The sequence below is a fragment of the Taeniopygia guttata genome, chromosome 20 (assembly GCF_048771995.1).
Source record: "Taeniopygia guttata chromosome 20, bTaeGut7.mat, whole genome shotgun sequence".
Taxonomy (NCBI): domain Eukaryota; kingdom Metazoa; phylum Chordata; class Aves; order Passeriformes; family Estrildidae; genus Taeniopygia; species Taeniopygia guttata.
The window spans coordinates 9,525,799-9,546,191 of NC_133045.1; the positions used below are offsets into that span (position 1 = coordinate 9,525,799).

General features: G+C 45.6%; 1 protein-coding gene across 12 annotated transcripts in view; it reads left to right on the top strand.

Annotated features, from left to right (window-relative positions):
- KCNQ2 (potassium voltage-gated channel subfamily Q member 2) overlaps positions 1-20,393 on the top strand; it is a 72,931-nt gene that overhangs the window by 41,667 nt on the left and 10,871 nt on the right. For 4 of the 12 annotated variants that reach the window (XM_030288780.4, XM_030288782.4, XM_030288783.4 and 1 more), the window contains 5 exons: positions 2,496-2,549; positions 9,594-9,817; positions 10,613-10,721; positions 11,251-11,382; positions 19,903-20,026. In XM_030288780.4, the coding sequence (XP_030144640.4) occupies positions 2,496-2,549; positions 9,594-9,817; positions 10,613-10,721; positions 11,251-11,382; positions 19,903-20,026 (643 nt within the window). Of the gene's footprint in view, positions 1-2,495; positions 2,550-9,593; positions 9,818-10,612; positions 10,722-11,250; positions 11,383-14,171; positions 14,280-19,902; positions 20,027-20,393 lie in introns of all 12 variants that reach the window. The other 8 variants (XM_030288784.4, XM_030288787.4, XM_072917138.1 and 5 more) reach the window with 4 other exon arrangements.

Below are 20,393 nucleotides of genomic sequence, written 5' to 3' on the forward strand. Positions count from 1 at the left end.
CTTTTGATTTAGTCTTGGCATAAAATGGGAGAGCTGATCTGAGAGCCAGGTGACGTCCTTTCTCTATGGTTTCTGCTTTGTTTTTCCACCACGAGCTTGTCTGCATCCACATCTGAGTGCTGGGAATGCTCGGTGCTGACTCGCCTGGGGGCCAGGAACTCACCTCCCCCAGAGGTGGAGCCTAGGCTGGGATGAGCAGAAGAGATGCTGGCCTTTTTCTACATGCCATGTACCCCTTCCCCCCTTTTTGTTTTCCTCCCTTTAAAAAAAAAAAAAAAAAAAAAAGCTTTCAGAGCCTCTTATTGCCCATCACTTTTGCAAGCCCCAGCCAAGCACTGCCCCCTGCCCCTCCCCAGGCTGGCTGTGCTGCCGGGGCACTGGGACCCATCCCACCCCCAGACCACACCGCTGCCACGCAAGGTCCAAATACAGGTCCCAGGGAAGGAGGCCTGCTCTGTGCTAGGGCTTTTCTCACCCCTCCTGCTGCAGAAAGCCAGCAGATCAGAGTGGTGATGGGGGGTGATTACTCTTCTGTTAATCAGGCTGAAAATTAGCTGTGGCATCTCGTTTCTGTTTGTTTTGCTTTGATTGTAATGTCAAAAAGACAGACACATGGTTCAGCAGGGCTATGGAGGCTCCTGTGTGAAATGTGGGCTTCAGATGCTCTTTAACAGATGGTTTGAGAAACATCTGAAGGCATCCACAACCACATTTCTTCCTCTTGCATTTTCCAATATACAATTGGGTGAGAAGCTAAAAATTAATGAACCAGATGCACATAATAACATATTTATATCAGAGAAAAAGAAACAGAAGGATTCCAGAGAAGTGGGAAGCTAAAACTCAGATTACTTTGTCCAGCATGAGTTCAGTGCTGTAGGTGATGAGAGGAACCTCTTTGGAAGGTTGTTCTCAGCTGTGGTTTGTCCTCGACCCCAGTGAGCTCAGCAGGACCTTGGCTGTGTAGTGGCCGAATGCTGGGCTGGGTCCTCGTACCGTGTGTGTTTATCTGTGTGTATATCTCTCTCTCAGTGTGTGTATATGTCTGTCTGAGATACACACAACCCCAAGATCTCTCTTCAGGGGTGTGATTAAGGCTTCTGTACGCACTGGAGGATGCCTTTGGTTGACTCAGTGGGCCCCTGCTCATCCAGACAAGGATGCCCAAGGTGTCCCAAACCTCTACTGCCCATGGAAACCAGGGTCAATCGTGGGAACCCCATGGGCCACATGAGCCTGGGCTGGTGTTTGGCCTTCTAACCAATTTAAGTGGTGTCAGAGACTCATGCTGGGACTGACAGTAATCTGGAAATAATCAGTTGCCTTTAGGGGAGCGGATTATTTGCACGGAAGGAGCTGCATCTTTCTGGAGGGACTGCAGAGGAGACTGAGAGGAGAGAAACCCATGTGTCTCCCTGAGGCTCTGCATGCTCAATATCCCACTCCCACGCCAGCTCCAGGACAGCCCTGGTAGCACCAGCGGCCCCTGGGGATGCAGGGTCCCGTTGTGGACACCTGAGGAGTCCCCAGGATGCTGGGGGTGGTGTCAGCTGAGCTTGCATGGGATGCTGTGGCCGTGAGCTCCTCTGATTACCCAACTCAAATGTAAAATAAGACTGGGATTTGATGCCCTTCAGCCTTTCAGTCTGCCCGTGAATTCGGCAAGAGCTGCCTGCTGGTGGTTGGTGGCCTGGTGGGGTGATGGGGCCACGTCATTCCCCTTCCACAGGTAGAGGGCTGCTCCATGGCGTGGAGGACCCTGGTCCTGGTGGGGATCTCCTGGCAGGGCAGTGCCTGAGCAGCCATTTGGGATGGAGCTGTGGTGGTGCCTCCTCAAAGTCAGCAATTCCCCAGAAGTGGTAGGGCCTGTCTGAAAATCATTATGAAAACCCTATGTGTGAACACAGATGTTCAACTCCCTTCCCATAAGGGACTGCACCACACCCTGTTTTTATCTATTTTTGTTTTTTTCAATGTCAGGTTTAATATAATGGTATTTTCCATGTCAAATAATTCACATATTACCTAGCTCTTTTTGTGAGTGGAGTTTTTTTGAAAAAAAAAAAAAAAAATTTGAACTTTTTGGATATTACTTGACAAAACAAGTTAAAGTTTTGGCTTTCCATGGTTTACACAATTTGAAAAAACTTACTTTTTTATATATTTAGAGGAAGAACAGAGTATTTTTTTTGTTTCCAATACAGATGAAAGATCTTCCTGCAGTTAATTGTAGATAAACTGACACCACCAACCCAATGAGCAGAATGCCTCATGTCTAATAATTAAATTTACTGACCACAGTGAAACAAATTTCAGAAACCCTCTTGATTTTTGATTTACTTTTTTTTTTCCCCTCACTGAACACTCAAACAGAACAATCCTGTCATGAACTCGGCCCTCAAAACACCTGTCTTTTAAACCCAGAGTCCATAATCAAAAGTTTCCTGTCTGGCATTTGCTTCCAGGTCTAATTTTTACTCTCCCCTCATTTCCAGTAAAAGCAAACCGTGCAGAGAGTCACTATGCGGATGCTGCTCAGGAAACTCTAGGTACCACGGGAAATGCGTCGCACGAAACTAATCAAAAGCTGCACGGCTCATTCTCCCTCTACCCTGCTACCACCCGTTCTGATCACTTCTCTGCTTAATAGAGGTACTAGATGAGTAAAAAAAAAGGTGGAAGAGCCTCCCCGATGCCCGCCCCGAAATTAGAGCCTTCCCTGGCTGCCAGTTGTGCAGAGCACACGAAGGGATGAGGATGGGGAATTTGGGCTGGGCTAGCCAAGCCAGTGTCTGCTCAGCAAGGGAGGAGGCCAGGAAATGAAGTTAAACAAACAATGGAAAATTAAAATAAATAAATAAAGGAAAAATGAAAATTTTTAATTTTTTTTTTTAAAGATCCCTTCCTCCCTATCGCTCCATCCCTCCTCAAGGTCCAGGGAATCCTTGCAAATTGACTTGCACTGTACAGCAATGTCCAGTTAGTAGCATGGGAAATACCAGCTTCCTGCCTCTGCTCAGTCACCATTCCTTTGGCTCTCTGACCGTGACAAATTGACCTTTCCTAGCCTGGTGGCCTTTGGAAGCCACAGCTTGCCTATCTAGCACCTCTACTATGCAGCTAGAGAAGGACTAATCTCAGCCTGTCCCACCAGACGTAGGGGACACGGGCTGCCCTGACCGTTGACATTGGCCTTGTGAATGGTTCTGTTTCTAGACCCCGAGGGGGACAGACAGCTTTAGCTCAGGGCTTTGTACGAGCAGGGTTTGCATTTTTTCATCCAGCTGACAACTGCTAGGTGTTTTCAGGGACTTCCCAACCAGCATCCCTTAGTGCACCCACCTCCATATACACAGACGCATAGATCTTATCTTACTTGTGCAGAAATACTTCCACACCTGCACTGGAAGAGTCTCTGTCCCCACCCCTGCTCCTCAGCAGCAAACATGCACCTTCTTGATCTCCCCCTGCCCAGAGTTTGCATGCTGTGAATGCTGGCAGGGGACCCCCAGCTCCTCGCCCCACAGCCAGGCAGGTGGACAGCCCAGGAGTGGCAGGGCACTGAGTGATGCCGCATGTTTGTGAACTCGGATTTTTGCATGCTCTTTTTTGGAGTCCGTTTTAATTCTCAAAATCACCAGTCTCTGTATCCCTCAGAAAGCCAACAAACTACAGCCTTGAAAGTATAAAACTGCAGCTCTAACAGTATATGTATCTCTGATTTTCTTCATTAATTGTTTCAACGTGTATCTTTTCTTTTCTTGCTACTTTTTGACCTGCTGCCTCTTTTTATTCTCTGCCAGTGTAGAGGGTAGGACTCATGGCTGAGGTTTGCGTGTACCAGGTGCTCAGAAGTAGAGTGGTAAATCCCATCTCTGAATGGGTAACAAAGAGGAGCGGGGCATGATCTAGGATTCATAAAAAGCAGTTTCTCTGTGGTAGGAAATCCTTTACATCTGGATAAAAAGCCTGAACCTCTGAGTCAGCCTCCTGCTGCATACTTTGCGGTGCTATGGCCTTCCTTGAAGGTTAGCCTTGAAAAGTGTGGGTAAATATTGGGTGATCATCAGTTGCACAGACAGCATTTCAAGACAAATGGCAAAGATTTGCTCAACAGTCTAGCTGGAAAAAAATGATCCTGACTTCTGTGGTGCTTCCATTTGCCAGGTGAGGCTGTTTTATGTGTGGAGGTGTAGTGTGAGCAGGGACTTCTCCCCAGAGAAAGCCTCCTCTCAGTTGCTTAACACTGAGGTTGTTTTTGGCAGAGATGAAAATGAGCAGTGCTATTCATAATCTGTCCTCTCATCTGTTCGTGTCTAGTTCTGTTTTCTGGAAAATCAGCCACTCTGATCTCAGTGTCTTCCTTGCATGTCTTCCTAGGCATGGAATTTTAATTGCTAAAGCCAGTGTAATTTTTTTCTGTTTTCTACTGAATTCCTTCCCACTGTGGTCCTCATTTCATCTCCCCCATCTTGAGTTCTGCAAGGGAAAGGGAGGATGAAACAAAGTGTTACCTCAATATCTTCTTAATCTGTTGGAGAGTCTGAAAAGGAAGATGACAGGCTGTGGTTCTTCCAGTCAAAAAGGAGCCTTGAACTTTGGAGTAGCTACAAGAGCATCTTTATAACCTGCATCCTTCCTGAATGGAGTGTTATACACCCTGTGCTTCAGTAGAACTGTGGGTTAACTGGGAAGGGATGTAAAAATAATTCAGATGATGTCTTGTTTCTCTGGACCCCTGGGTGTCTGCCACCAATCCCCACTGCACAAACTCTTGGGGCAGATGCCAGCACTTTGATGCAGCTCAGGCTGAGTGCTAAAAGCCTTCATCGAGGATGTACATAACGAAATAACAGCACATGATGAGGCAATCATGGAAAACTCAATGTAGGTAAATTAATAGGAAACTCCTTAGAAGCTGTGGTTTCTTAATGTACTAAACCAATGAACTTTAGTCAATAAATGCAATAACACATTCATTTTTAGACAGTAATGTAACTACACCAAGCCAGATTATCAGCTCTATCATATTCTGCTTCGTAAGAGACTTTCCTGGCACACTCAGAGACGAGGGCACCCCACAGTGGGCAGAGCACCCAGGGCAGTGAAGGAAAGGTGTTTGCAGAGCCCTTGAGTGGCCTGTGGCTCTGGGTGGAGCAGGTTCCTTAAAGGCTGGTTTGGGAATGTTCAGCCAGCTCGGAGGTGCAGCCTGGCTGCTTTGCTTTGCTCCCGAAATGCAGAACAGCCGAGCTGGCAAACAGCAAAGGGCCGGGAGAAGATGCAGGATGTGGCTGATGTGGTGTCTGACAGCACTCAACATCAGCCTGGGAGAAGAGGGCTGGGAATTAGGAAGAGATGGGTGATTATAACAGAATGCTGCAGGACAGCAAAGGTTACAGACGTGAGTCTGGCTCCACTGTCCCTTCACTCATCCGAGGCCCTCTGCTTTTCTGTGCTTGTGTGGTGGCTGCAGGGATGGTGCAACTCCAGTCTTTGCCATCACAGCATCAGTGGCTCCCATCCAAGTCTAGCACCGTGGTTATGGATGAGGAAAAGAAGAGGGATTACTCATCATGACAGGATCACTGGCTGATGTTTTGTTTCCCTTACGCCCAGGTTTCTCTGCTGCTAGAAATTGCATTCTCTAGGATGAATTCACCTTCTAGCAATGCTTTTTCTGTAATCACTGGCCCTCTCTTGGGTTTTTGTTTCAGTCGCGGCAAGTTTTGCATACACAGTTTTATTTTCCTTTCCTTCATGTCTCCAGTAATTGTTTTCTGCCTCTTACTCACAGCAGCAGGCAGACTGGAGCCCAGTGATAGTCACAAAGGCCATCATTCACTCCTGGCACTCCTGCCTGGTTTTAATGAGTGGTTCTATATGCCACAAGCTCAGCACAAACTCTTGATTTAAAGAGCCCCTCATTTACCAACAGGAGACAGCCTTTTTCTCCTGGCCACAGCTTCTCAGAAGAATGATCACTGATACTGGCTGAATTTGGATGCAGAGATGGATCTGAGTCTGTGCTAGTCCGGCTCATTCTGGCTAGCTGAGAAGAAAATGAAGTAATGGCTCAAGCATAGTTTAAAATCAATGACAAGACCCTACAACTGATACTTTTTATTGATCTGAAATTACTGCTAATGTAATGAGTCCACTTTTTTTAAAAAAAGTGCTGATTTAATACTATAGAGAACTGAAATAAACCCCAAACCAGAGCATTTCAAACAGGAGCTTAAATCCCTGGCACCCTAAGGAGGCTGATGGCAGCTCATTTTGAAGGTCAGTCTTGCCCATTTCTCTGCTGAGTGCTGGGCAGTTGGACTTAACCAATATGCAAAGCCCACTAAAGCAGTGAACATCATCCAGTTTCTCCAGCATGGACTCACAGTTTTTGACTGGCAACAGAAATCAGCTCAGTTTCTATCCTTTGTTAGATTCAAGCCATAACCTGAATATTTATAAACCTTCCCCACTGTCAGCCGGGAAAAGTTATTTTTTGCTATCAGATCTGTTTTCATAGATGCCACTTGGAGTGGACCTAGAATTAAACCATAACCTATCAGGCTGTTGTAACTTCCTCTAATCTGTGCCTCTGGTTGCAAAGCCACAGTTCCCTTTGCCTTCCTTCCCCTGGCACAAGCAGAGCTCCTGCCCTGTGCTCGTGCCACTGTCACAACTGTGAGCGTCCATCTGTCCCTGCTGTCCTCACCTTTGTGTCACCAACACCTCCCACTCAGCTGAGGCTCATTTACCATCCTGGAGTGACATCCCAACAGCACCTCGCTGAGGCACTCTACATCCCTCTGCATGACTTTCTGGTTGAGTGAGAACATGATCTTGGATTAGCTGACAGCATTTATCCCTATGTATGTCTGTATTTCTTTGGGATTTTTTTCCTACCAGCTCCTGCAGACCCCAACAGCATCCTCCTCTGCAGGGATTGTACTTGCATGTGATTCCAGGTGTCGTTTCCAATGAGGGAATTGCATGGCAGAAGGAAAGATTCTATCAGTTGTTCATGGTGTCTCGTGTCGTCTATGTTAGAACAAATAAGTTACATCAAGAGTTGGGTTTTTTTCTTTAGTGAGTACTTGGGAACAAAACCCACCCAGATCTTAATTGTTCATCAGATTTTCATGAGATTTTTTTAATGTGTTGCTCCTCATGCTCTCAGGATTAGAACTCTTTGCTTGTATCCCTCACCAAGTTCAACCCTTTCTTTTTTGCTTTTTGTGATTCCTGCAAACATTTGTAGCACATTTGTTGTGGGAATGGAAAAGAGGCTCCAAGGAAAAGGCCCTGCCATACTCAGTGAAAGGCAACTGGTTTTATGCTGGGATTGGTGATGGGAGAAACTCAGCAGAAGATAGGGCACAAAAAGATCACTTTGAATCCTGAATACTGCTGTGTTGCTAAATCATTTTTATAAAACTTACTTTTTAAAATGGTAGTTCAAAGTAATAGTACTACTGAAACACAGTGGATTAAAAAATATTATTCTTTAAAATCAACAAAAATAAAGAAAGAAGATCCAGTTGACCTATTTAGAATCAAATGATGAAATTTCAATCTGGTTTCTAATCCAAGAAACTCAGAGTGAGAATTTCCTTTAATCCTTTGGCTCATTATGTACGATGGTTTTGGTGGCAGTAGTAATGAAGGCTTACATCCAGAAAGGTGTTTAGCCATGTGCTTGTTCCCAGATTCCTGTGTGGATTTGTACCTTTGACCTGGATTTCAGCTCTGCTGATCGCATGGCCTACAGACAGACCCTGCAGATGGGCACCACACTGGAAATTCAATCCCCAGCACTTACCCAAATTAAAATTCATCTTTAATTGGAATAATTCTGCCTTTTTAATTTAGCCATGAGCAAATTTCATTTTGTCTCCAATCCATCTTTCAATGTGAAATTGCTGCTGAGCTTGTGGCCACAGCCAACCCTTCCCTGCAGCCCAGGGGATGCCCTCCCTACAAAACTCTGCAAAATGCTGCCTAAGCACCTTTCTCTCCCTGTAAATGTTTGTTGTCTCGCAATGTAAAGTGACTTTGTAAAAATAGCACCTTCTTAGTCGACAAATCTGCTCCCTGAGTGTCCTCAAGTCACATCTTCTTCCTTGGCTGGCCGGAGCTGGTGTCTGCTCCTGTCAGCAGGGAACAGCCGGCGGCTGGGAAAAGGGAGCAGCGTTTTGCTTTGCTTCAAAACCAGCAGCCAAGTTCTGATTGAAGAACCTCGTGCCAGTTTTGAAAGCAAAGAAGGGCCGTGGGGCTCTGACTTTTAAGTTGGTGCTGCTGAAAGACACGCCAAAAAAAAAAAAAAGCAGGTCTTTGGTTGGTGACGTGGAAGTTAAAATTTCTGAAATGTTCTTCCCGCAAAGTGCGGCAGAGAGTTGGCAGCAGAATGATAAGTGGCTGCTGCAATGGTACAGAATGCTGGGAATTCAATCCCTGTCTTCTAGTTTTGATATACCTATATATACAATATTGGCTATTTGTGCAAGTATCTTGCACTGGTTGTTCAACCTCTAATCAGTGGAGTTTAATCATCAATTGCTATTAAGAAAATATGAAATGATCCAAAAGTATTTGCAGTCTGCTTTCCTCAGTGCTGTCTCTATAACGTTTGTGGTTTCATAAAGATTCACAAAATCTCTTTGTTCTTAAATTTTCACATGAAAATTCAACATCTTAATTTGGGTGAAAGGCCTTAAATGCAAATTTCAGAATTTGGAAACTAATTAGAGCTGAGTGGTCACTATTTCCCAGTGAGATCATCTCTGTTTCTGGAGAGACCTTCTTTTCCAACCATAATTGCAAGGATTCTCATAGGAAAAAAGGCATGAAAGTGCCCTATTCTGGAGTTTTAAAATGTTGTTTTCCATGTTTATGACAGCCATAGCAGACCTCGAGGGAGATGGCAGATAGCTTTTAGATGGGATTTTTATAGGATACAAAGGAGTTTCACAGTGTTTGTATTTATGTGTTTCAATATGAACATAAGAGTAAGAGGAACTCTTTGGACTATATAAAGGGGCAGATCATGTTTTAAGAGGGAGGAAGTACAGGAGCTGAAGAAAGGGAAAGGACAGATCTGAGCACCAGAAGTGAAGTGTTTGCACAAAAGTTTTAAGATGATGATTTGGGGGTTTTTTTAATTGGTATTTTCTTATTAGCCATAGTGTTTTGGAAGGCAGTTGTGAAAGAAAAGCTTCCTAACTCGTGATCGGAGCCGATCAGTGATTTAAGGAATCATAACCTCATTGTTAATGTCATTCTGTCCCGCCAGCCCTGGCATCCCATGAGGGGCTTCTGTTTAAGTCCTCATTATTTTCTCTCTCTTACAAACCATTCCCATTTCACTCATGATGATGGAAACATTTCTACAATGCTTTCTTTAAAACAAAAATAAAAATACATATTGGAAAAAAAAAAAAAAGAAAAAAGAAAAGCCAACAGCAAAACTACATGTCACTGCTGCTTGGAAGTGCTCTTGGTTTCTAATGGCTGGTGGGGAAGGACTGCGTGGTTTCCAGAATGACTCCTCCTGCTGTCTCCTTTTTGTCTTTGTTTCAACGTGTTTCTCTGAACAGTCAGAAGGTCAGTTTGAAAGATCGTGTCTTCTCCAGTCCCCGCGGTGCTGGCACCAAAGGGAAAGGCTCTCCACAGGCTCAGGGCATCAGGAGGTCCCCCAGTGCTGACCAGAGCATCGAGGACAGCCCGAGCAAAGTGCCCAAGAGCTGGAGCTTCGGAGACCGCAGCCGAGCCCGGCAAGCGTTCCGCATCAAGGGAGCGGCGTCGCGGCAGAACTCGGAAGGTGAGGGCTCGGGCTGCTGTTCTGGACCCTCAATTCCCAGCTGGCCCAAACATCCTCTCCCTCCCCACCTAAGAAGGGCAGAGCTGCCAGCCAAGGTGTTGGGACTCCTTCCCCTCCCAGTCTTTTATCTTGGAGTAGCCTGAGCGACCTGATCAAGTTGATGTCCCTGCCCATTGCAGAGGGTTGGGCTAGAGGGCCTTTAAAAGGTGCCTTCCAACCCAAACTGGTCAATAATGATTAGAAGAGGCAAGAAAACCCCTTCTGATACCCATGATAATGTTTGTGTTTCTGTATATAAGGATGGGGAAAGGAGGAAGAGTCAAGCATTCGGACGAGAGGAAATAACCTCAAGGTGTGCTGGGGAGGGTTAGGTTGGATATCAGGAAAAATTTCTTCACTTAAAGGGTGGTCAAGCCCTGGAACAGGCTGCACAGGGCAGTGGTGGAGATACCTTCTTGGATTTAAAACACATCTAGATGTGGCACTTGGGGACATGGTTTTGAGGCTGGGCTTGGCCGTGCTGAGGGAATGGTTGGACTTGATGATCTTAGAGGGTTTTTCCAATTCAAATAATACTGGGATTCCCTGATACAGGGATGGGTGAGAGCTGCAGTTGGCACTGCTGAATGTCACCTGAGCACATCCTGGGAAATGCTCTTGATTGGATGCTCAGCAAAGGCTTCTCTGCTGCTTCCCCTGGGGTTGCTGTTTGTGATCTGCCTCATCTTTCCTTGTGCAGCACTGGCACAGGAAACAGTAATGTTTTGTGTTTCTCCTTCCGTGTCCCAAACCCAGAAGCAAGCCTCCCTGGAGAAGACATTCCTGATGAGAACAAAAGCTGCAACTGCGAGTTTGTGACAGAAGATTTGACACCAGGGCTGAAAGTCAGCATCAGGGCAGTGTGGTAAGAGAGGGAGAGGGGAGAAGAGGTCCAGAAAAATAAATTATATAGAAAAATGGGAAATGTAAAGCCTGGGAAGTGCTGGCAAATGCTGACATGTGTATGCTGCAGGCTGCTTTTCCCCTGGGTGGCCTGCCCTGCTTTACAGACAATTTTGCCAGGAAGGGCAATTTTTGCTTAGGGAAGGAATAAACGGAAAAACAGGAAAATCCCCCACAGGGATGCATCCAAATGACAGCTCTCACCAGCTCTGAACGCAATGCTGACATTTCTAAAAGTGGTGCAGAGAGCACATGCACAGATGACAGTCCAAGGGGCATCAGGGCCCCCCTGGCGCAGACAGGGCTTCAGCCACCAGCCCCCGCAATCCCCTTCCTCTCTCCTCTTGCTGCATCCTCTCCCAAACCCACAGGGTTGGGATTTATTCCATTTTCCTTCCAAAGCAGCTCCCTGCAGTGTTTTTTATCTGCCATTAAGCAGGTCAGGCTGCACCCAGGGACTGAGTTAGGATTTTGCTCTCTGTCTCCTGCAGCATTATGAGGTTTCTGGTCTCCAAGCGCAAGTTTAAGGAGAGCCTTCGTCCCTACGACGTGATGGACGTCATCGAGCAGTACTCAGCTGGGCACCTGGACATGCTCTCCCGGATTAAAAACCTTCAGGCCAGGCAAGAGACCCCTCTCTTTGCTTCATTTTCCACTGCTTTTTGTTCACTGTGGAGGTATTGCCAGGAGAGGGACACTTCCCTTTGCAGCTACAGCTTATTCTTTTCCTTTTTAAGACAAATCCCCGTGGAAGACATCAGTGCTTATGGCTGGAACCCAGAGGGATAAGCAGGACAGGGACTGCCCTAAAACTCCCTTACTGCCCATCTCAGGACATACAAAAATCATGGCTCATCCTCCTGCTTTATTTTGGGAGCTTTTGGCAATATGGTATATCCCATAGGAAAGGCGGGTGGGTGTCTCCATGGTCCTCCTGGCAGGGTGCAAAGGTTTGGTGCCCCAGGGTTAAGGCTCATGTGGGTAATTTGGTACCTTTCTGGGAGTGAAATAAGACAAAATTTGATGTCCTGGCTGTGGCCCTGCTGCCACAGACACAGAGAGCAGTGAGGAGGCAGCAGCTCCCTCCCACCGTTGGGAAGCTAAGCTGCTTCAGGAGGAATCCCTCCTCGGATGGCACAGTCTGCTCAAAATCCATGCAGATGGGAGTTTCTCATCCAAGCCCACCAACGTAGGTGGGGTTTAGCTGAGCTGCTTTCAGCTTCTGTGCTCAGATTTTAGGGCAAGATGTGTTCATTTTAATAGGAGAAGGAATGTGGAAAAGGGACAAATGGAACCAAGAAGGTTCCATGTTTTTCATGTTTCCCCTGGAAGAAAAAATCCCCTCAAACACAGAAGCTTGATTCTTTAAACAGAGGATCAAAGTTTAATCTTTTAGTCTGACCACTCTTCTCTCAGCCCTGATGAGAAAAGTAGACCCCAAGCCTCCAACACCCCCGGTTATGTTGGCTCAGCAGAAGTAACTTCAGTTCTGCAGAGCTTGAAGGACACCCAGAAGTGTGGCAGGGCTTGGCCATGGGCAATCTCCAGTCAAAAAAATACACCATTTTCTTTTACACTTGCAGAATGAAATTGCTTCCCTTGATGGCTGTGGCAGCCCAGCTTCCCCTAGAAGTTTTCCTTTAATTTCAGACCCATTAAAGTCCCTGGTAGAGTTAGCAAATGAGAAGAAAAAAGAAGTGTTTGTGTATGCAAACAGCTGACATGAACCTTGGGAATGAAGTAGGAAAATTGTCTTGGGAAAAAGAGGAATCTCTGCTCTGCCATGAATCTCTCAGAGGCCATTTTATCTCTGCTATTTTTGATGTTCAAGATGCAGAGGTAACTTTGTCAGCCCTGCTGCACACTGTGCTTTTCCCAGAAGGAACATTCTCCCTTGCAATGGAGACCAAAATATCCTGGAGAATTTCCTCTATGTGAGCCTCTCACTCCTGTTCTGTACAAATTCAGTGATTATAGATCCAAGATGTGTAGCTGAATATAGAGGGAGAAGAGGAGGGGGAGAAGATTGAGATTTTCTAACTTTAGTAACCTGAAACAAGAGGCCTCGAGGCCACCCCCACAGTGGGTCCTGGGCATCAGGGTTGTCATCTCTGCTGGCTCCAGGTGGGATCTCTGCTGAGTCTCCAGCACCCCGAGGCTGTGGCAGATTGCCTCACCACCCATCCGGGTCTCCCAGTCCTTCTGGGGCATGTGCTGCAAAGACAAAGCAGTGTGGTTCTCTGCTTTTTTTTGGGTAGGCTGGGGTAAGGAATTGCAGCTTTCAAAGACCAAACTGGATTCTCCTCTTAGCTGTAGGTCTGGGGCTGTGAGGATGAGGTTCAGGGGCTGGACAAGGCCACCATCCATCCTCTCACAGGGAAGCCAGGAGGACCAGGAGCTGCTTCAAATGCATGAAGCACCTGGATTTGGGATCCAAGACTACCAGGCAGCTTCACTGGTTTCACTGTCCCCACTGAGCAGGAGATCAGTGATGGTGATGGGAGCAGACCCCTTTGGGGCCACCCTTTGGGCACCAACAGGTCCCATGGCTGGGATGTACCTGCCCAGTACAACTGGGAGGGCCCCCTGTGCACAGGGCCATGGCCAGTGTTGGACCCTGAACCATGGGGTGGATTGCAGGCAGGAAGTCACGGGGCACCTTGAGAACAGATATTTTAATGTCCCTTTCCTTCATCAGTCAGAGCCCCGTGTTCTGCCTGCCAGCCCAGCTCGGCAGGGCTGGCTCTGACCTCCCCTAGCCAGGGCTTTGGTGGATTAAAGCTGCATCCAAGCACATTTCTGGGGTGTTTACATGTACTTTCCTCTTTAATCAGTAAAGCCTCTGTCACTGTGTCTGCAATGTGCTCTTTTCAGTGTTGTGTTCACATTGTCTCGTGTTCCATCCTGACACCTTGCCAACCATGGATGTCTCCCATTCATTGAGTTATCCAGTCCTGCAGCGTTCCTCGCCGACTCCCAGCAGCTCATGCTTCCCTGAATAGCTGAGGATGTGTCCTCTAGCACTGGAACTGAAAGGAGGATGAATATATGTTGTTTCATATCCAACCACCTCAATGGGATATTGCCACACATATGCAAATATATTCCAGAGGGTAAAGCACGGTGCCTGTTATATCTGGGGCGGGGGGAACTCCTAATGATGATGCAGTGGTGCCTAAATCTCCAACTCTTACCCTGAGGTGGGTAAGACTCTGGTTTTTCACCAACAACCAGGTGGTAGGCGAGAGCCTTCTGTTTCCAGCGGAATATATTTTCAATTTCTCTCTCTTTCTCTCCCTGTCATTCTGTTTGTCAATTGTTTCTTTCTGCGACTTTTCTCTGACCAACTTTTCTCTACGTGTTGCTTCATTATGCATTTTGCTGGTGTCTTTTTTCTTATTTACTTTGCCAGGATAGATATGATTGTGGGTCCCCCACCCCCTTCAACTCCCCGGCATAAGAAGTATCCAACCAAAGGACCCATGTATTCTTCCAAAGAGTCTCCCCAGTACTCGCCTAGGTTAGGATTCACCAAAATGCCGCTTTCTCTGGAATTTTTTTCATTTGCTTAATGTCAAACCCCTTTCATGCCAGTTATATGACGGCATTTCTCACTTAGCAGTGCAGCCTGCTAAATCATGATTCGCAAGGGTTTGCTGCTCTGGGTGTGCTCTGATTTGCCTTCAAGCCAGAGGAGAACAAAAAAGGGGATGTTCATTCAGTCATCAATAACCATCAGTTCCTTCAGCGAGCTTATTTCCTATTTTCAGTCTTCTTTGAGGTGTTAGAAAGCTAAATTGTATCTTTTTAAAATATCTCATATTTTATCAGGCTGTCTTCAAATGTAAAAGGTGGAATATTTACCCACAAAGCCAATATAAAGTGAACAATCCAGTTCCTAAAGGATGACACCATCCACACACAAGCAAAGGAGCCTCTGCAGCTCTTTGGGCAATGAAATGAGTTTATTTCAGTGGGCAAAGTAAGAATGAAGTGTTTTGTAGCTGATGAACACCAAGATCTATGTTTCCTCCTGGTGCCACTCTGCTGACCAAGGAGGGAAAAATTGTGTTGAAATACTACAACCATGGGACTCATACTCCGAAAAATAAGAAATCAATTTTCCAAGCAAAAGGAGCAAGAGTCAAACCCAGCCCTCAGTCACACAGCGAGATAGTTCTCATCAAGTTCTCTCCCTAAGTAAAACCATATCTGAAGCTCATGCAATGAAGAATATTTACTCAAAAAATTTCCCAATTTAGGGCATTCTGAGGTCTGGGCTGCAAGGCCATGAGCTGGGCTGTATTTTCTTCTGCACTGAGACCACTAGAGCCCAAGGCAGGTATAAATATTTGCCAGAAAGTAAATTTCCATGTGGTAATAGTAGGTGATTTTTAAATGCAGTAAGCTTAGCCTCAAATATTTTTTTCCTAAATATATTTGCCTCTCTAAAAGCTAATATGTGACAAATCTCTTGATTTTTATTTAAGCTGCTCTGAGTAATCTTCACTAGATAAATGTAAGTAGAAGGAATATTGAAAGCTTACCTTTTCCCACTCAGCTAGTTCAAACATTAAAAAAATAGAATTTTCTAGATGCCCAAAGCTTTATGCTTGGAAAAAAAAAGCTTTCAGAAAAGTAATTTTTCCCATTCACCTTCCCTGCCAAAAGAAGTCTTTGAAAACAAAATAGCCTTGCTATCTGCAGAAACATTTATATTTAAATTTAAAAATACATATTCAAATGAATGTTGTTGTATTTAACCTTTAAGAGGATATGCCCAACATGCCTTCACTAAAAGCAAGATTTTCATGTGAAAACTTGTGCCTCACACACAGCGAAGGTGATTGATGTATCTGAGGGGAGGAGGCCTCAAACTGGAATATTTGTTTTATTCAGTCCAAGATTGTTGCTCTACCAGCTTCATGCTAATGACTTTCCCCCCACCATTTATACAGTTTCTAATACTGATTTAAAAATCTTCGTACATGCCCACAAGGCTCCTGGGATATTTAGACTTTTTTTCATAATTTCTCCTTTTTCCAATGATTTTTTTTCATTTTCCCCTTACCAAGCTGTGACTGCAGAAAGCAGCAGGGTACAGAAGGCTGCTGAAAATTCTGTTCCCACCCATGAAAAGGCTTATGCTACACTTAATTTTTGGCAGTTTCATCCTCCCACAGACACCAGCAGCACTTGTGAGGTGCTCAAGGGACTGATGGATGGGAACCAGAGCTCTGAGCAGCCCCAAGCCCAGATCCAAAAATCCCTGGGTCAGGCTCTGCTGCTGCCATGCTCTTTGTCACCCCAACACCATGTGGGTCTGTGTCCTGTGAGGTCCCCATGGATGGCTCCAGCTTCTCCTTTTCAGTCTGCATCCCGTGTTTTAGCCAAATTCTGCTAAGAGAAACATCACAGGAGGGATGTCCCATGAGCTGTCTTGATCCTACAGATTGCTCAGTTCAGCCAAAATCTTTCTTCAAGCAGCTCCCAGCAAAGTCAGGGGGCTCCTGGTAGATGCCCACAGCTGTGCTTTGGCTGATGGTGTTTGCTCCATGCTCTACACACAATTAGGATAAAATTCCCGTGATCATCTGATTTAGTCTAGAGTAGGTGCAATCTCAGCTGTAATTTTTGGAAAACAGTTGTTGATCTAAATTGGTCCAGGGCAAGTTTTATTGCCAAATGAAGGGGTAAGTAGCCAGTCCTGTGACATGGATGAAGGGGGTTTGGCTTCAATGCTTGGATTGTTTACAAAAATTTATAAGAGATAAAGGGAAAAAAAAAAAAAGAAAATACTTGAGTATCTATTCCCAAACACTTCATTTTTATCTCATTTGAGCCGTTTGACCTTTTGATGTCTGCTTCTGGCCCGAGGGTGACCTATTACACCTCTTTGCATGCACTGTTAGCATGAAGCATAATGAAGCATGAGAAAACCTGCACTGTGGCTGATGCAAGAATTTACATTTTTTTTGTATCATTAGAAAGAAGGAAAGACAGTAAAGTCCGCTGTAAAGAGCAATCCCCTCTTCTCTCTCCCTCCCAAACTGAGGCCCAGCAGAGCCAACCAAGGACAGCAGATGGCACAGTTGGTTGTGCATCATTGGAAATCTCTGAATCCTCTTCTGCCAGGAAAGAAAGAACATGGGCCTGGCTCTTCCAAAGCTTCAGCTGAATTCTTCCCTCGGCACAGCAAAAATAAGTATTGAGAAGACACAAATCTCCCCCTGGCCTGTAGTGTAGAAGTGGGATGGGCACCCCAGAAGATTCTTGGTCCTTTGTCATGCAGTAAGAACATAAATTATCCCCTTCTGCTTGCTGAAGTGGAATGTGTTCTTTCTTCTTCATCTTTTGAGCTTTGTTGCCCAGTTTGGACAAAATCTCAAAATCTTGTAATGGCTAAAAGGACCCCCTACTCTTGGTGGTCCTCAGCTAGGTGCAAGTGGGTTGGGAGCCCAAAAGGCATTTCCTCTTTTCTCTTGTATCGGATAAGATAAATGAAATCTGCGCTTTGCTGAGGGTAGGAGCACTCTCCTGTGGTCCAGCTTGTGCCATGGCAAGGGAAGGGGTGGGAGAACTTGGCACTGGTTTCTCCCATAAAGACAGAAGGACTTGGTTCACCTTCTCCCCTCTCTGCACCGACGCCAGAGGCCCAGAGCTGCCCTCCTGCACATCCGTGGTGCTGCTCTTCCTCCAAGCAGAGATCTGGCTCTGCTTCCTCAGAGCTGTTGAAGACAACCGACCCCAGGAGTCAGGACTATGTTCAGGTGTAGACACACGGGGAATGAATCAAGCAGGAATTCTGGGCTCTGGTGTCAATTATACAATGGGAAAGGGCTTCTGAATGCTTTATGGGTGAGATTTGTGAAGGGCTTCAGCCCTGCTCCTAAATCCCAGCAGCTCTAAAGGCAAATTGTGTCCTTGAAGGTGAGCAACAACTTAGTGCTCTTCTTAGTGATCACTCCAGCTGTGAAGTGCCAGCTGGCCCCTGAAATGGGCCATGTGAGGTTCACTCACTGGGTAGCTCTTCTCTTCAGGTATGAAAGACAGCAGAAGTCCTGCCTTGATTTCTTCAAGGTTCAAATTAGGGTTACAATGCAATGTTGGGTTCTCCTCTCTGTGTCACAGTCTGTCCTGCCTCCCTGCTCTACTCCACAGCTGCTGAGAGACATCTCATTTCCATTAGTGGATGTATTTCAGTGTCAGTGTGGTGCTGGATGGGACAGGAGGACAGAGCACCCTGATTGTTCTTGGCCTTCCGCAGTACTCAATAATATTTAGACTTTGGGCCTCTTTAAACACATGTTCATTCTTTTACCAGTCTACTTGCTTGTGCATACAGGAGAGGAGTTCATACAGTGGCTGTACCACGCCTTGGCTTGTGACTCCCCACCAAGGTAGCCCGAGGTATCCAATTTAACAGCTCTTTGCTTACATGGTAACGACATTGTCCTAGGATTTCTTGTGCTGTATGTCCTGTCAGTAATTGCATCCCTCGTGGGGAGTTCCTGTACATGTCAGTGACTTCCTTCTCCCATTACAAGAGAGAAATAAGGCATGCATATTCCTCACACTTGTAATTCCAGCACTTGGTGCTCCTTGTACTCCTGTGCTTATATTGCTAAGCAAAGGATCAAACATGGCTTTTTAAGCAGAACAGAATTCTGTCACATCCCTGCCCAAATCAAGTAGCTTCTGGGATCAAAACTAAACTCTGAAATGATTGTTGGCTTATATTTTCTGTCTTTGGTATGATGTGCTCATCCACTTCATCTCTTTGAGCCAGATCTGGTGCTGTAAAGTGTTGTTGCTCTAATATAAGCTAAGGGAGCCACGCTGGTCCGTTCCCACTGGTACCTGTCCCTCAGTGTCAACAGCCAACATCAGTATGAAGTCCCTGTCCAATGTGAAGCAAACAGATGGCTCTTGTGTTGGAAATAGCCTCACGTCTCATTCCTTTCCTTGGTTTTTGTTTGTTCATTTTCCCCTGTCTGTATGTGTTCAGCTCCTTCCTTTTCCTCCTCCTGGTGCATGGACCCATGGCCCACACGGCAGAACTGTGTAAGAAGCATTTTGAGTTTTTGCTCAAGATTCCTCAACTTGGTTTCAATCAGATTAATTAACCCTTCTTTCCCCATGCCACCCTTATGTTTGATGCATTATGCAAGAGTAAAGTTTGCTCAGCACAGAATTAGTCTATAAACCTGGCTGCCATTAAGAAATTATTCCAAAAATGTGTTGCTCCTCAGACTTTTGAGGGATCAAGAGGCTACAGTGTTTACTCTCCAGAAATTTATATTTGATGCCTCTAATAAAATTGAATTCCAGCTTCCAAAGTGGTTCTGCTCTCCTCCCTTCTCTTCATACAGAGCTGTTAATCAACCTAGGTGTTTCCATACTGGGAATAAGGAAATGCAAATGTGACAGGTGTAAAGAAGTCAGTACCAAATTTTGTGCCTGGTAACCTTTACCAGCTGATTTGGCAGAAGCCCCCTTTGCTGCTGCCAGCTGGGAGCCCTGCTAATAAAAACCAGTAAATCTAGCAGTGCAAGTGTGAACTGCATTGAGATGAAAACAGTTTGGTAATGTTTGGTGAGTTCTAGCCAAATTCAGCCTTGATGTAATTCCACTAAAACAGTTATCACTGCACCTGTTTGTCTGGATCTTAGGACAAACAGCTTTTTTTCATGGACATGAGAATCACACATGGACATTTGCATGGAGGAGAGGAAACTGCTGCAAAGACCGAAAAAGATCCCATTGATATTTGCTAGACAGAAAACTTGATCTTCCCCCAAAATAATAATTTCTCAGTGCAAATAAGAAGTTAATCGATTTGGAAGAAAGCCAGTTAAAAGAAATTCTTTGCAGTGGGTAAATTTACTGTGCATAATGTGCCAGGTTTTATCTGTATAAACAGAAATGGATAATTTCAAACTCTGCTAATACCGCTCTGAATTTTGCATCTGAATTAACACTTCAGTGCCACTGCGTGTCTGTGAGTAATTTGGAGTGTTAGCTGGGAGAGAGGCTGTTGCTTTGTCCCGTGGAGGCACAACAAGCAGTGCCCTCCTCACCTGCTGCCTCCAACTGACTCCAGGTCCTTTTCCGGGGGCGGGGGGATTTTCTGATCCCGGTAGAGTTGACCAGATTGTTGGAAGAGGATCATCCATGACCGACAAGGATCGGACCAAAGGGCCAGCAGAAGGGGAGCTGCCTGAAGACCCCAGCATGATGGGCAGGCTTGGAAAAGTTGAAAAACAGGTATCTTGGATCGGGAAGGGATTCTTGTCAGAGGGTGTTTCATGCATTGTGTTGGTTTTTCCTTGGCTTTTTCCCTCAGTGGGATGTTACCTTTTAGTTTAAAAAAATTGAGAGCCCAGAATACTTTGAAAAAGAAGCAAGGTGGATGTTATGAAAGGACACAAAATGCCTTGGAAGCCTAAGTGCTACTTTCAAACCAGGCACTTTGAGTCTAGTTTACTGCATTTGTCAAAAGCCTGCATTATTTTTGAAAACAACACCCTGGTTTCTTTGCCACCACACTGGACACATTTCAAATGAGTCCCTGAGCCTGGCTGCTGGAGCTGCTGGCTTTGCTGAAGATTTAAAATCTTCCTAGAGCAGAAGG